Raw genomic sequence first — 14,311 nt, forward strand, 5'->3', positions numbered from 1 at the left:
GGAAGTGGGTGTCAACTCACCTTGTTGAGGGTGGGCCATTGGCAATGGTAGGATCCCTAGGGGGGAAAAATGTAAGCGGCAGCAGGCTGACCCTTGGGAAGGCAACCCGGATGGAAGGAGCCAGCACCCCTTACGAGGAGCCCTGATTTCAGGCTCCTCCAGAGTGACGCTGGCCCATCACAACACTGGTGCCCGTGGAGAGTGTTTCTGCCCCATGTGCCAGGTCAGAGGAGATGGGTTGGTTGTGATGCTCGCGCACGGGGTCAGAGCCGCCCACGAAGCAGCGCAGGCCCCGGGCGGAGCAAGCAGAGCCGCCAAGCGCACAAAGCCTGGGACTGCTGTGCTATTACCTACCCTTACAGGCAGCGGGACCGGCTGAGTTACTCGCTGCATTCAAGCTCCACAGCCAAACTCGGCCCTGCTACACATTAGCAGGCTCTGCCTCGGCGCTGCAGAGCTGCTCGCTGTGGCAAGGACGCAAACGGCTTGTGCAAAGTGCGTTGTGGCCGTGGAGCCCTTCGCACTGAAGCTCCCTGCATATTGGATGGCAGGCGGGCATCCCTCGTCCCTGCAGGAACGCCAAGGTTCTGGCATCCCAGAGGAAGGGTTTCGCTCAGAGAAGCTCAAAAATCGCTTCATCCCAGCTTAACGCCTCGCACCAAACCACTACAAAGGCAGCATCGCCCTTCCCTCGTCCCAGCAAGCGTTTTGGAGGCGGTTCCCAAGCGCAAAGCAGCTCAGGACTCCCACAGTGTGCCCTGATTGCCAGGGCACGGGTGCGGGACACCGTGGGGACACCGCTCGTTCTGGTGCCCGCAGAGGTGCACGACAGCCGGGGACATCCCCGCGCTCCGGTCTGGCCTCCCGCTGCCGCTTCCTCAGGGTCTCCTGCAGGGAGGCTCCTGCAGGTCCCATGTCACGTCTGCGAGCGCGGGCAGGCAGTGCAGACACCGCAGGACTCCAGACACCCATGTTTAGATAGGTAAATCTCAGTCCTGCCAGGCCCTACAGGTTAGTTCCTGAGGAGCTTGAAGTTAGACAGGGTGAATTACATGTTGCCTGTGCCAAGCTCCTCCAAGAGGGGGGAAAAAAAAAGTGGACCTGGAAGCAGCCCTGGAGTGGAAGTGGAAGGCTACGGCAACCCCAGCGAGCAGGAACCATTTCTAATCGAGGCGAAACCCATTTGCTTCCTTGAGAAAATGGCGAGCCGGCTGTTCCCCATTTGCACATGAAGCTCTGCCTGGAGCACAGGTCCTTCGCCAGGTGTTGAGAGGCACCCGGGGCTGCTCGGAGGCTTCTTCTCCATGTCCAGGGCTGTCACCAGGGCCTGGTGGGTCACCCGACCTGCTCTGCAGCAGGACATGGGTCTGCCCTCGGGCTGACCTGAGGCCGGGAGATGGCTGTTGCAGCAAAGCTCAGGGGGCAGCTATGGAAAGAAGGTGATGTTATCTGAAAACCAGTGATCACCGGCAGAGACAAAGAAGAAAGGAGAGGAGAGCTATGGAGTTGTCTCTTGAGATGGTGAGAACTGCTCGTTTGGGATGGGCTTCCTCTAGGAGCTGATGGGTGATTAGGACCTTTTGTCTCTCCCTTTTGCCCCATCTCTGTGCACACAGAGGATATAGTCGCTGTCTTTTGTCTCCTTGTTTCCATGATTGAGGGCTCCTGTCCCATTCCTTATCTTCCCACCATCATCTCCATATGCCTTGAGACTCCAGGCTGACTCCATTTTAGGCTGCTCTTGTTCGCCCCATGCAGATGTTCTGGGGAGCCGCAGGGCCTGCTCTAGTGCTGATGACCTGCTAACACAGGCACCATCAGCACCTCTTTCCTTACTCACCTCCTGGCTTCCTTCACCCTGGCTCCGGTCCTTTTTCCATTCCCAAAGATCTTAATGCACCCATTATGAATCTCAACAGCTCCTGGAGCATGAGAGACTTAAAGAGAAGCAAGTTCCTTTGTGCTCATCACAGCACAGTCTACAGGGCTGTTTCTTTTGGCAGGGAAGCGCTCAGAGAGCCTCAGCACTGGTCCAAAAGCCCGGGCAGAGGGGACTGCAGTGTCTCCTTGCCCCGGAAAGCCCCTGCAGAAGCCTCTGCATGTCCACGTGCTTGAGCTCCCCGTGGGCGCAGGAGTCTGAGTGCCAGAGGGCCCAAGAGCGAGCAGCACCATAGCAGCCTCTTCCTCTAGCAACAACCCACACGGAGACATGGTCCACAGGAAAGAAACATGAGGGAAAAGCCAGCCGAGGAGACGAGGGAGCTGGTTTCCAACCCCAGCGCCACCCTCACGCTCTGCGTGTTCTTGAACGGCAATTTAATTTCACCCTCATTAGAGCAGGGCTAGCAGTTCCACTGTGAAACGTAACGCATGAAGCCAGTCCCGCTCTGCGCGAGCACCTGGGCGCTCGTCGCCTTGTCGCCGCGGGGCAGCCGAGCTGTCACCAGATGCCAAGGGGAGGACTGCGGGCACAGGGCAAAGCAAACAAGGCAGAGGGTGCCTGGCAACCTTACCCAGGCACACACGGTGCGAGGACAGCGGGGATCGCGTGAATGGAGCAGCAGAGCGGGAGAGAAATCAGCCAGCGCCGCTCCAAAGTGCACTGCAGACATGTAGTCCTGCCAAAGGCCACGAGCAAACAGAGCAGAGGTTGAAGGACCATGCTGAAAGGGCCCCTGGCGCGCATGGAGGAGTGGGGATTAGCCGGGGCACGTGGAGACACTTAATTCCCTGCCACACAGGCCACCCTGCTTCCAGACCAGAGCGTCGTTCCGCATGAGCCCCTCTGGGCTCACCACAGATTCTGGACCCCGAAGAAGAAACAGACATTTGGGGAATGCAACAAGCTATCCCTGGCATTTACTGGAGTGGCAAGGAGAGCAGCTCCCCTCCCAGCGATCCCATCGATGATACTTGTTTCACAGGCCGGAGCGGTCCTTGAGCCAGCTTGTCCTAGAGGAGCAGCACTCCTTCCCCAGTCCAGCTTCCCTGACCCACCAGTTGAGTGAGGATCTCGAGAAGATCTCGAGATGCTCTTGAGTGAGCATCGCAAGAGGACACCTTAGGGAAAGAAAGAACCAGCAGCCAAATACGGTGAGGGTGGCACGATGCCTTGCTGGGTGCTCTGCAGGTCAACTGGACACAGCTTCTGTCCAGCGCATGTTGCTGCAGTGCCCACAGCTTTTCCCCGAGTCGTGTCTTCTTCTGCGCACTCCTTGGGCAGCTCTTCCCTGGCGACTGAGGGCACAGGACTAGTGGGCTTCCCTGGAGAGCACGACTGTCTCCAAGCAGGCACCGCGTCAGGCTGCTGCGGAGCTCGGCTGTCAGCCGCGGAAATGCCACTTCCTCCTCCGCCTCCGCGAATCAACAGGAAGCAGCTTCTCCGCTTCACAGCACCATCCAGCACGTGCCCTGCGCCTCCCGCTCCCTCTTGGGCCTCAAGGAAAAGCCAAGGGGCTCCTCTCCGCGATGCCGCTTCCCTCTCCAGCCTCCTCCCACTGCCTCGCTGCCTCCGAGCCTCGACCTCGGCCCAGCCGCTGCCGCATCCCTGCATAAATATTTTCTATGGAAATTCCTCGGCACTCGGGCACGCGCGCGGAGGCAGCCAAGCACAGAGGAGCTCATTCACCCCCTGCCAAAGAGCACCGCTGGGAAGCCTCAAACAGCGGCCAGCGCCCGCGTCAGTGAGCACCCACCGAGGCAGACGGGTCCCTGGGCAGGAGGGCAGCAAGGAGGCACCACTACGATCCGGCAGAAAGGCAACTAAAGCAGTCACTTTTCCCCGTGATTCTATCTCCACGCGGAGCACCCTCTTTGCGGGGAGGATTTGGCATTTTGCCAGCCCGCGGTGTCCTTTTGCGGACGCCCGGCTCCTTGCAGGTCCCGCTCCGCATGTGCGGGCAGCAGCCCCTCGTCGACAAGGGCCTTCTGGCAAGAGCTGCTCACGGCAGCGGCGGATCCGCCTCGGCACCCGAGTCCCTGCAGCGCGTCCCGGTCAGCATATCCGGAGGCCACCTGGCCAGAGCGGTGTCCAAGGCCCCTCTCCTTCGTCCTCAGATGCAGCCAGCACCAACAGGGACGTCACCTGGGAAAGGCCTCTGCTCCAGCGGGAGCCCCATGTGTTGTGCAAAGCAACCCCTGCTTAAGGAGTGGATCCCAAGGCTCCGTCAGGCTTTATTTCCTAAACCAGCGTTGCTGGATTTAAAGAATTTGGGGAAAAAGAAGCCAGAGAGCAGCAGAGGCCGAGCTAGCAGGGAGCCTTGGGTACCCCAGGCTGTGCCGAGATCAGGAGCCTTAACACTGCCAAAGACACCTCGTGTTTTATTGCACAAATTCAGTATCTTATGTTCAAAGTTACCAACTTAATTTAACAAAAGCCTGTTTACATTCCATGTGGAAGCAAACACTGGCAAAGACTCACCTCATCCCACAGAGTTCACATCCATCACCGGGTTCGGACCAGGGCAAATATCTGCAGTAATTCTGCCCATTTCCACTACTCACAGATAAAAAAAAAAAAAAAAAAAAACTACTCGAGGAGTAAAGAGAAAATGATTAATGTTTAACCCCTCTTTCAAAGTAACTTTCTGAAGTTATTTAACAAAAATAAACAACCTTGTACCTAAAATAATGATGCAAAGGCCCAACCGTCCTTCACTGGTGAGAGCTGCTGTGTAATCTGTAACCCGGCGGTTCTCCGTGGGGTCACGAGCCCGGCGCATCCCAAAGGGAACAAGGACAACACCAGGATCCCCAGGGATCTGCTGAGCTTGGCTAGGTTTTATCTGCAAGGCCCTCAGCGCGGCCAGAGCCAGGAAAGGGAAGTGCCCATGTCCGCGCGGACCATTCCAGAGGATGGGATACGGCGGTTGCTACAGGGAAAAGCAAAGGTGGTTAACGACCTCTGTGAAACCCGAGTGAGCAAATACGTGGTATTTTGGGCTGCAGCATATCGGAGATTTTGATTTTAGCCCTTTGAATCACATCAAATATTGCTACAGACAGAGAGGGAGAGGAGGAGGGGTTGAAAAAGGAAAAAGTTGCAGGTAAAGTAAATGTTGACTTTCAGGATGGAATCAATGTCGTTCTGTAGCAGCTGTCTGAGCATATCCAGAGTGGTGTCTGTGCCCGTGACTGCGGACTCCCTGCACACAGAACAACTGAGAATCAACCAACAATGTGCTTTTTATTAAAAAAAAATAAAAAATAAAACACATCTGCCAGGTTTCCATTGATCCTTTTGAAGTTAGAAATGCCAGAGATCCTGGAAGGAGCTTGGTCAGCCAGAAAGGAGCTTGTTCAATCATTTTCTGAATAAATGAGCAGGGCTCCATAAGGAACTGGCTGTTAACAGCTCATTTCCTGAAGAGAGGTGGCAGGAGGGGAAGGAGTCACTCTAGTACACGGAGCTGATGACAAAAACGCTGCATTTCGTAATGCAACTCACCATAAATTGACACTTTGGCCTGGCAAAAATATTATCTGCTAGCAGGAATGCAGATACAGTAGTAATTAGAAGCACCCTTCATTAATAAAAGCTATATTTGTCTTCCAAAATGAGATTTTGAGATACAGGCAGAGTCTCACGAGAGCAGAGGGAGGGGAAGGCACCAAAAACAGCTGCACGCGTCTAACCATAAACTGTAAGGGTCCTGTTTAGGCAGCAGCCACAGAGCTTGTCACTTTGATCCCCCGGTACCTTTTGGGTGTATTTTTACTTCCTTCTCTCACTTTTAAGCGCAGACAGCTCAGAGTGTCAAAGCAGATGCTTTCTATTTGATGTAGCTTGAGCAGAGCAGCAGCAGGAGACAGGAGAACCGACACGAAGTCCTAGAAAAACTCCTCATTTTAAATATAGGTTAAAAATATTACTGCTATTCTGCATGAATGATTTTTTTTTTTAATTTGACTCTCAGCTCTTACACTTGCCTGCTTCCACATCAAATATATATATATGTATATATATGAAAAAAAGATGAACCACTCCCACTTCTCCCAGGCTTCACAGAAGAAAACAAGAAATTATCAGCAGCCTTATCGGGCAATGTCACCCGCACAATCTCCACTGCGGTCCTCCCAGCAGGGACCTGCTGTGTGCAGTGAGTAACCAGAGGGTGGATGTCATCGGAGCGAGGCACGGGGAACCCACGTCGTCCCCGGGCTGGACCCCTGCCTGCAGAGCAGGCGCTTTGGTTGAAGCAGCGACTGCAAGGCTGGGTCTGGACAAGGAGCGTCCAGCTTATTGCTAGAACTGATGAAAGCGACCGGAGGAAACGTATAAAACAAATGCTGCAACACGGGCTTGCAGGAGCTGCCGCCCTTCGCTTTATTAGAGCCCAGGACTCCGGGGGCTCCGTGGCCGCCGCGGGGCTCCGGGGCCGGCGGCGCTAGGAGCTCCGGGCGCGCGGCATGCGCGGGGCGGGCGCGGGCTCGGCGGGCGCCGCGGCGGGCACGGCGGCGAGCTGGCCGGCGTGCAGGCGCTCGTTGGCGCGCAGCTCGGCGCCGTCGCGCAGCATGCGCGCCGCGATGGCCGCGATGTTGCGCGCGTCGTCCAGGCCGCTGTGGGGCCGCCCGGCGTAGCACATGCCCAGCTGCTCCAGCATCATCGTCAGCTTCGTCTGGCTCCGCGGCACCTGCGGCACAGAGCGCGGCACAGCCCGGCGTTAGCTCCGCGCGCGGCGCATGCACCTCAAGCACTGGGCGAAACCTTCTCTTGATCCCTAGCAATTACACTCCAAACACCCTGGAGAGGCAGACACTCCTTGTTTTTCCCCTCCGGAGAGGACACAGTCAACAAGCTCCTGTCTAGACGCAGGGTGATCTCGAGCGACTCTCCCCATTCCCAGCCCCGGCTCAGGACGTGCAGACTGCGCCCCACACGGCCTGCACGAGCCCTGCGCGGAGGGAAGCATGACCAAGGCAGCCCTGCAGGGGGGAAAAGGACTTCCTGAAATGCCAAGGGATTGAAGCACCAGCCTCCAATGCTCACGGACAGCAGGGTCCGGAGCAACTCCCACCGCTATGGGAGATCAGCAGCATTTCCAGCATGCCCGTCCTGAATGGTGTGTGAGCTGCACCTCGTTACTGAGCAGAGGAAGGGAAATGCACACACACCTGCTTTACAGCTGACAGGACTAGCGGATTGTTCTGCCTTCCAGCACATGCTGGCAGTGGGGAAGGCCACAGCTGAAGGGGAAATGGGATATCCCTGCAATATCCCCAAGGAGAAAGCAAAGCTCCCATCGAATCTCAGCCTCCTCTTCCTCGTATAGAATCACAGAATGCTTAAGGTTGGAAGGGACCTCTAGAGTCATCTAGTCCAACCCCCCTGCACACGCAGGGTCACCTAGAGCACGTGGCACAGGGCTGCATCCAAGCGGGTTTGAAGATCTCCAGAGAAGGAGACTCCACAACCTCTCTGGGCAGCCTGTTCCAGGGCTCTGGCACCCTCACTGCTAAGAAATTTTTCCTTAAGTTCCTGCAGAACTTTTGGTGCTTCAGTGTCTGGCCATTACCTCTAGTTCTGTTGGTGAACACCAGTGAAGAAAGTCCAGCACCATCCTCCTCACTGCCTCCCCTGAGATACTTATAGACACTGCTCAGGTCCCCTCTCAGCCTTCTCTTCTCCAGGCTGAACAGGCCCAGCTCCCTCAGCCTCTCCTCACAGGGCAGATGTTCCAGGCTCATGATCATCCTCCTAGCCCTGCGCTGGACTCTCTCCAGCAGCTCCATATCTGTCACATTGTAAGTTGTGCTTTGCAGGACAACATCCTTCACACGGCTGGTTTGGGCTGCCATTCCCATTCCAACAAACGTTACTTTGGCTTGGAACACACCGGGGCTGCCAAAAAGCAGCTTTATGGCAACGCGGCAGAGACAGGCAACAGCAGGAAGGTCGTCCAGCCCCGATTTTGGCACCACAAGCAAAGCTCATAGGCACACCAGGACACATCAGACTTTTACAACATCCCCCACAAGAGGGGAGAAAAAGCAATCGATACGAACCTTGTAGAAGTTCCCGTACGATTTGCGAATGTTGATCCACCTTTTGGCAAAAGAAGGATACTTGATTCGACTAATACGGCACTGGATATTCAAAAATTTACTCATGTCCCAAGATCTTAAAAAGACAAAGAGAGAAGAGAAAATAAACAAACAAACAAACAAAAAAAAACCCCACATTAACAATGATTAATTTGGATGCCCTCTGGTCAGACAGGGCTGGTGGAAAAGATCTTAGGCGAGGAAAAGTATCCTCTTGGAAAGGGACTTTTCAATATGAACTTGTTAATCAAAGGGAAAATAAATCAGCTGTCTGCACTTCCTTCCCTCTGTGGCAGGGACATCTCGTTGCCATTTTCCTTCAGTGGCACCACTGAGGGCTCACCCTGCAGGGCCACCCAAGACACGTTCTCCTCACCAAGCAGTATAAGCAGCCTCGTAGCAGTTCTGCTTTAGCCCTCGTGCTTCCAGAGATGGAAACGCCTCATAGGTAACAGCTCAGCTGAAGCACTTACCAGAATGCCCCAGATTAAAACCAAGCGATGCCACCTTCCATCACGTCCTCGCCTGCTCTAATTGCTCAAACGCAGCCTCACAGTCACTCTGGTCACTCTGGGCACAGCCACAGCTCAGTTAAACCATCTCTGCACCAGAGGAGGCCACAATTTGCACCTGTCCTGGCCTTCAGGCTTTTTGAGAAACAAGGTTTTTACGTGAAAACAATTTTCCCACCGAGTCATGTAAATTAAAAAAAAAAAAAATCGAAACCACTTGCTATGCATCAATTCCTACCAATGTCCAACCCTACAGGACTTGATTTCTCAAGCCACTCACGTCACAGGCTACAATATCTTCCTGTGCTTCACGTGAGGGAAGCGTTGAGAAGACGCCGTTTGAGTTGCCTGGAACTACAAGCGTCGCTGAAGCAGCTTGGAGGTATTACACAAGAATCCCATAGAACTTCTTCTGCAACTCTTGCATTTGGGAAGGATTGCTCTCCCAGAAACAAGGCTGTGAGACTTGCTGTGAGCCAGCAAATTGCAACGGGCTAAAAACCCCTCCTGGACACCATGAACCTGCACCCAGGCGGGCATGGAAAGCTGGAAAAGGAACAGTGCCATCTAACGGACCCAAGGCTCATTTCAAGCTCAGGTTGTAGCTTTACAAACTCCAGCACAAGTTCCAAAAGCAAAGGGGGCTCTGCAGCCGGGCAGGACGCTGCAGTTTTCCAGGGACCTACCCGTCGGTCAGCAGGGAGTAGCTGTACTTCGTGCCCAGCTCCCGCTGCCGCATCCACTCCACGACGTTCTGCAGGACTTGAGGGAACGTGTCGGCCTTATCGACAATGTCCTAAAAAGGGGAAGGGAAAACAAAAGAGAAAAAGGAGGAAGAAGAGGAACAAAATTAAGAAGAACACCACGCAGTGTGAAAGTTAAGCTCTTACATAAGTACTTGCTAAATTACTCAATTAGGAAGGCTTCACAAAATTCTTCAGAAACGTATTACTCATTATAAAAGCAGCATTATAAAGACAGCATAAATTCTGTTAGATTCTTCTAACAGAAGGCATCACCTAATCACCATTAAAATAGTCTAACCACTCATGACCTCTACACAGCTAATGGATTAGTCATTTGTTGAACTTGGCTCAAAAATCCTGGAGCTATTTCCCTGCTCCGGGCTCAAGTCGCTCGAGCACAAACTGTAGCCACCACACTCCCTAAACTCCTAAAAAAATTACATGTTTACATACATGGACACACACGGATACACACACACGTATGCAATTCAGAAGCTGTGTTAGTCATTATTTTTCTGAACACAACTACAAAGTGAAGGCTTTCCCCCAGAGCTCCTGAAAACGCCTCAACAGACCGACCTGGTGACATCAATTCTGGGATAACAGCTGGGAGAGGGGAAAAAAAAACAACAAAAGACACTGAAGAGAGCAAGTCCTACAGAAAAAAAAAAAAAAAAAAAGTGGCACGTAAATCTGAACATACCAACCCCAGATCTCTTGTTTGCTTGTTTGTTTGTTTGGGAGGACCCAGAAGCCCAAGTTACCTGCGTGATTCCCGTGAGACTGATGCAGAAGGCCGAAAGCTTGGGATTAATCTCCGGCTTCACGTACTGCTGGAAGGCATCCTCCTGCAGCGAGGGAAGGAGACGCTTTGCGGGGCACCCTGCAGGGCCTGCCCGCGGCAGAGGGGCAGGGGGGAGTGCCAGGACCCCGCGTGGCTCCGGGAGCTTCCCAAGGGGGTGCCAGGCTTTCCCACCCGCAGCCTCTGCCAGCGGGCACGCGGATGCGGGGAAAAAGGGAAGGCCAAATGCAAGTTCCTTTGGCAAAAAGACACCCCCCAGCCGGCTCCAGCGATACCCAACCTTTCTGAAGGGAGAAAAACCCAGCGGCTTCCCCACCTGTGGGCAACAGAACGGGCTCGGCAGCCTGCGCATTTCTGCACGTGCCGCAAGCGGCTCTGCTGCATCCCAACAATTCCTGGAAATCCTCCCCTTCCTCCCTCTGCTTCCCGAGAAATGCAGTGTTTCTGGGAAGGACACGCGGCTCCTCCTTTTCACTGTGTCCTTCGGTTTCAGCAGGACAAGAGAATGTTTTTTTTCCCTACGAGAAAGGCTGTGGAAGCACTGGAAAGGGGAGCTTCCGAGGAAAAATAGAGAGGGAAATTGAGAAACTGAAAGTTCCGTCTTCTCAGTAGAGGGACTCAGTATAGAAACAAAAAACACACTGCAGAGGGGCACGATCCTCTCCAGCTGCTCCGTATTTTTAAGATCAGAAAGGTTTGGCTTCTGCTTAATGGGCACAGAGTATTGGCTTTTAAGAAAAAGAAGTCTATTTCTAATGAAGTTCAACATCTATCTAAAAAAACAGCCTTTCTGAAGCAGAGGAGACCCGTCAAAAAAAGCACATCGAGGCCATAATCACTTCATACGTGATTATTATCTTACAACAGTAAGCCCACTTACTATTTCCAGGGTGCGTGTGTTTAACAGGACAACAGGAAACTCGATGATTTCATGCACGAACTCAGGCGGGTTTCCTTCCTCGCACGTTGCTTCGAAGTCAACGACACAGATGTAGTCGTAGCAGCTGCCTCCATCCGGGGGCTCCTTCTGCATCAGCTTCTGTTTCTTATAGTAGTTCTTCAGCCTCTTTTTCAGGACATCTTTCACTCCTCTAAATGGATGGGGAAAGCATCAGAGATCACCTGCTCATTTAATCACATCAATCATCTTGCCCCTGTACAGCTGAAGCTGCCTCTAGCAGCTCCAAAACTCATAATTTACAAGGCGGTTTTGAGGCCCGAATTCAACATTCACCCTGCAGCTCACGCTCCATTACAAGAGAGGTCGGGATACCAAAACACCTGGATAAGTGGACATTTTGGGACAGGCCGAGCAGCAAGGTGCACAGTTAAAATACCCGACCCTGACGACTACGCTGCTCCCCGAGACAAGCTGGGAGGTTTTATAATTCGGCCTCGCCTGGTGTCGAGCTTGAACTCGGCCAGCTTGCTCCTGAGCTCGTCCCTGCTCATCCTGTTGATGCAGCCGTTGGTCATGGCGATTTCTTTGTAAACCGGGTCGCTGAAGTCGCCCGGGCTCCGGGCGAAGTCCTTCCCGTCGGCTTCCTGCTCCTTGTTCCCACAGGGCTGCTGCTTTCCCTAGACGGGAGAAAAGAAAATAAAGGAAAACCTGTGCGTCACTCAGGGAGGCCAAAAGAGACACTGGACCGTGAACATCTGCATGCGGCTTCGATACAAAAAGGCATTAAAGCACTGCAGCATTTTGCCAGCGAGTGAAAGAAGGAAAGGACCTTAGGAATGGGTAGGAAAAAAGGAAGTACCTTAGAAAGGGGTAGGAATAAGTCAATAAAGGGACCTGCTTTGAAAAAAAACATGCTCTCCTTTATACTTCTGGGGAATAATAATAAAAATAACAATAATAAGGAAAACAAAAGAAAAGGATGCAAAAGCAATGGCAGGAGGTCGTGACCGGCACCAAACATCAGTGGGAAAAACGCCAGGAGAAGCACCCCGATTTCAACAAAAAGAGGGCCGAGCCCCTCTGCACCGGCTCCCAAACAGGCGGCGGCCACGCGGGTTCCCCCCGGCACCTCTGTGAGACACGTATGAGACACGACCGGTAGGAAAGCGCCGCAAAAACGAGCAGAAAACACGTCGTTTCGGGAAAAACCCGGGGCGCCGTTGCCGTGGTGACAGCGAGACGGCGGTTCTGCGCATGCGCGGGGAGGCGGGGGGGGCCGGCGGACGCCGCGCATGCGCAGCCCACCCCCACCCCCTTCCCGCTCGCGGCCGTTGCGGCCGTTACGGCGGTTGGGGCGCCCCCCTGTCCGCGCCGCCCCGCTCCGCGCCCCGCTGCCCCTCACCGCGAGGCGGGCGGACGGCGGCGCCTCGTTGAGGGCGGCCCGCGGGCGGTTCTCCTTCTGCTCCTCCATGGCGGCGCGCGGGGCCGCGGGCGGGCGCGGACCGCCCCTCGCGGGGCGGAGCGGCGCGGAGGCGGCGGGAGCGGCCGGGTTTGTGTTCGCCCCGTTTATTCCGCCGGGAAAGAGGCGCCTCTACCCGCACCGAGAGCGCCCCGCTGAAGTGCGGGGCAGGGAGCCGGCAGTGCTGTGCTCGGGAGACCCCCTTCCAGCTGTGCAACGGGCTTGCTGTGCTCCCTCCTGAGCCTTGGCCCCCTTTTGGGGGTCCCTCATGGCCTTGGCCTTATTTTGGGGGTCCTTCCCAGGCCTTTGCTGAGTTCTGGAGGTCCCTTCTGACCCTTGCAGGGAACCCGTCCATGGCCTCTGCCCTGTTTTGGAAGTCACTCCGTGGCCTTTGCCTGGTTTTGGGGGTCCCTCCTGAGCCTTTTCCTGGTTTAGGGAGTCTCTTTCACTCCTTTGCCTGGTTTTGGGGGGGCCCCTCCTGAGCACCCAAGTTTGTGCAGGTGCTTCCTGCTGCCCTGGCTTTCCTCAGTGTTCCCTTCCCAAACTGAGCACCCCGGGACCCCTGTTCCTCACCAAACCCCCAGAATGCCCCGAAAAGAAAAAAAGAGAGGCTCATCCCAGGATGCTCCCGCACGCATCCCAGTGGATCCATCCTGAGGTGCCCAAGGGGGCGAAAGGAAGCGGATAGCCGGGCCGCTCCTTGAGACCGCTTTATTGTGGGTGGTTCTGGTAGGCCGCGCGTGGGTGCGGGTGCGCAGGGGTGCGCGTGTGGGTGCGTGCGTGTGCGTGCAGGGTCCTGCTGGGCCACAGGCCGCCCCGGCCCCCAAGCGCTGGGCGTGCAAGGTCGCCCCTCGGGCTCGCTCCGGCTGCAGCCCCTGTGTTTTGCATCTCACGCAGCTCCCCACGCGGTGCACGGAGCTGGGACGGATGTGAGGCTGATGCCCGGGTCCTGCCGGCTCACGCTCGTTGCCAGCTCCAGTAGGAAACCAAGCGCCCGGCGAGCAAGAGGGTCATCAATAACGCAAAATCCAGCAGAGATCTCCGAAGCGGAGGAAGCAGCGGCCCCAGGGCATCCTCCTTGTGTTTCGGTGGAGCTAAGCTCGCTGCCAGCTCTGGCAGGAGATGCACTGTGCCCACAAGGCCAGGAGCAGTGCGAGAGCTGCGCTCCCAACTGTGTGCTCGCATGCTTGGAGTCCTCCTGCGGCTGGCGACCAATCCTCAGCGGGGATGAGCAAATCCCACTACGCACAGCCACTGTTCCAGGGCCTGGGCACGAGGCCCCGGCAGCTCTGCGGCGTGGCGGCAACGCCGAAAGCCCCCGCCAACCCTCAGCACAGTCCTTGCAAGTGGGGGCCACTTTGGACTGAGTAGAAAATCAAGGGGTTTTCACATATTAAAAAAAAAATCCAAAAAGGATGGAACCGTAGTCAGGCCAGGTCCTGAACGGCGGGCAGGAAAAAGCGATCCCCATCTTGGCGTGGCTGTAGGCGCCCACCGAGAGCTCCTGCCGGGGGCTGTGGGCCCAGGGCTGCTCCGTCTCCCCGCTCCATCCGTGCTCCGTCCGTGGGAGCAGGCGCGGCGGCACGCAGGTCCAGAGAGGATCCGCTCTGCGGCTTCCTTCCTCCACGCTATGTCACGCAATGAAGTGTGAGCTTCCTCCTGCCGGGACAGACACGTGAGCAGCAGTGAGCGGAGGCAGCAGCACGCGCTCCCGGGCGAGCTCTGGCTCTATCAAGGATGCTAGCTCCAGAAGAGCCAGCGTGCTCTGCCCGGGATCAGGGAAGCCTTTCCCCGCCGAGCAGGCATCCTGGCTCCCCAGAAGCCTCCGAAACTCTCTCTGCTCCCGCC

The 14,311-nt window shown here is 55.4% G+C and overlaps 1 protein-coding gene across 1 annotated transcript; it reads right to left on the reverse strand.

Annotated features, from left to right (window-relative positions):
* Positions 1-6,386: 6,386 nt before the first annotated feature.
* On the reverse strand, positions 6,387-12,510 carry ERI1 (exoribonuclease 1). Its single transcript, XM_088531514.1, has 7 exons — positions 12,407-12,510; positions 11,503-11,681; positions 10,984-11,194; positions 10,066-10,149; positions 9,242-9,351; positions 8,005-8,119; positions 6,387-6,632 (listed from the first exon to the last, which is right to left on the reverse strand). Exons 1-7 carry the CDS (start codon positions 12,473-12,475, stop codon positions 6,387-6,389), a joined length of 1,014 nt encoding a protein of 337 aa, XP_088387640.1. The 5' UTR covers positions 12,476-12,510.
* Positions 12,511-14,311: the final 1,801 nt, after the last annotated feature.

This window comes from Tinamus guttatus, unplaced genomic scaffold (genome assembly GCF_059628265.1).
Source record: "Tinamus guttatus ecotype Peru unplaced genomic scaffold, ASM5962826v1 Tinamus_guttatus_pri_ptg000423l, whole genome shotgun sequence".
Taxonomy (NCBI): Eukaryota; Metazoa; Chordata; class Aves; order Tinamiformes; family Tinamidae; genus Tinamus; species Tinamus guttatus.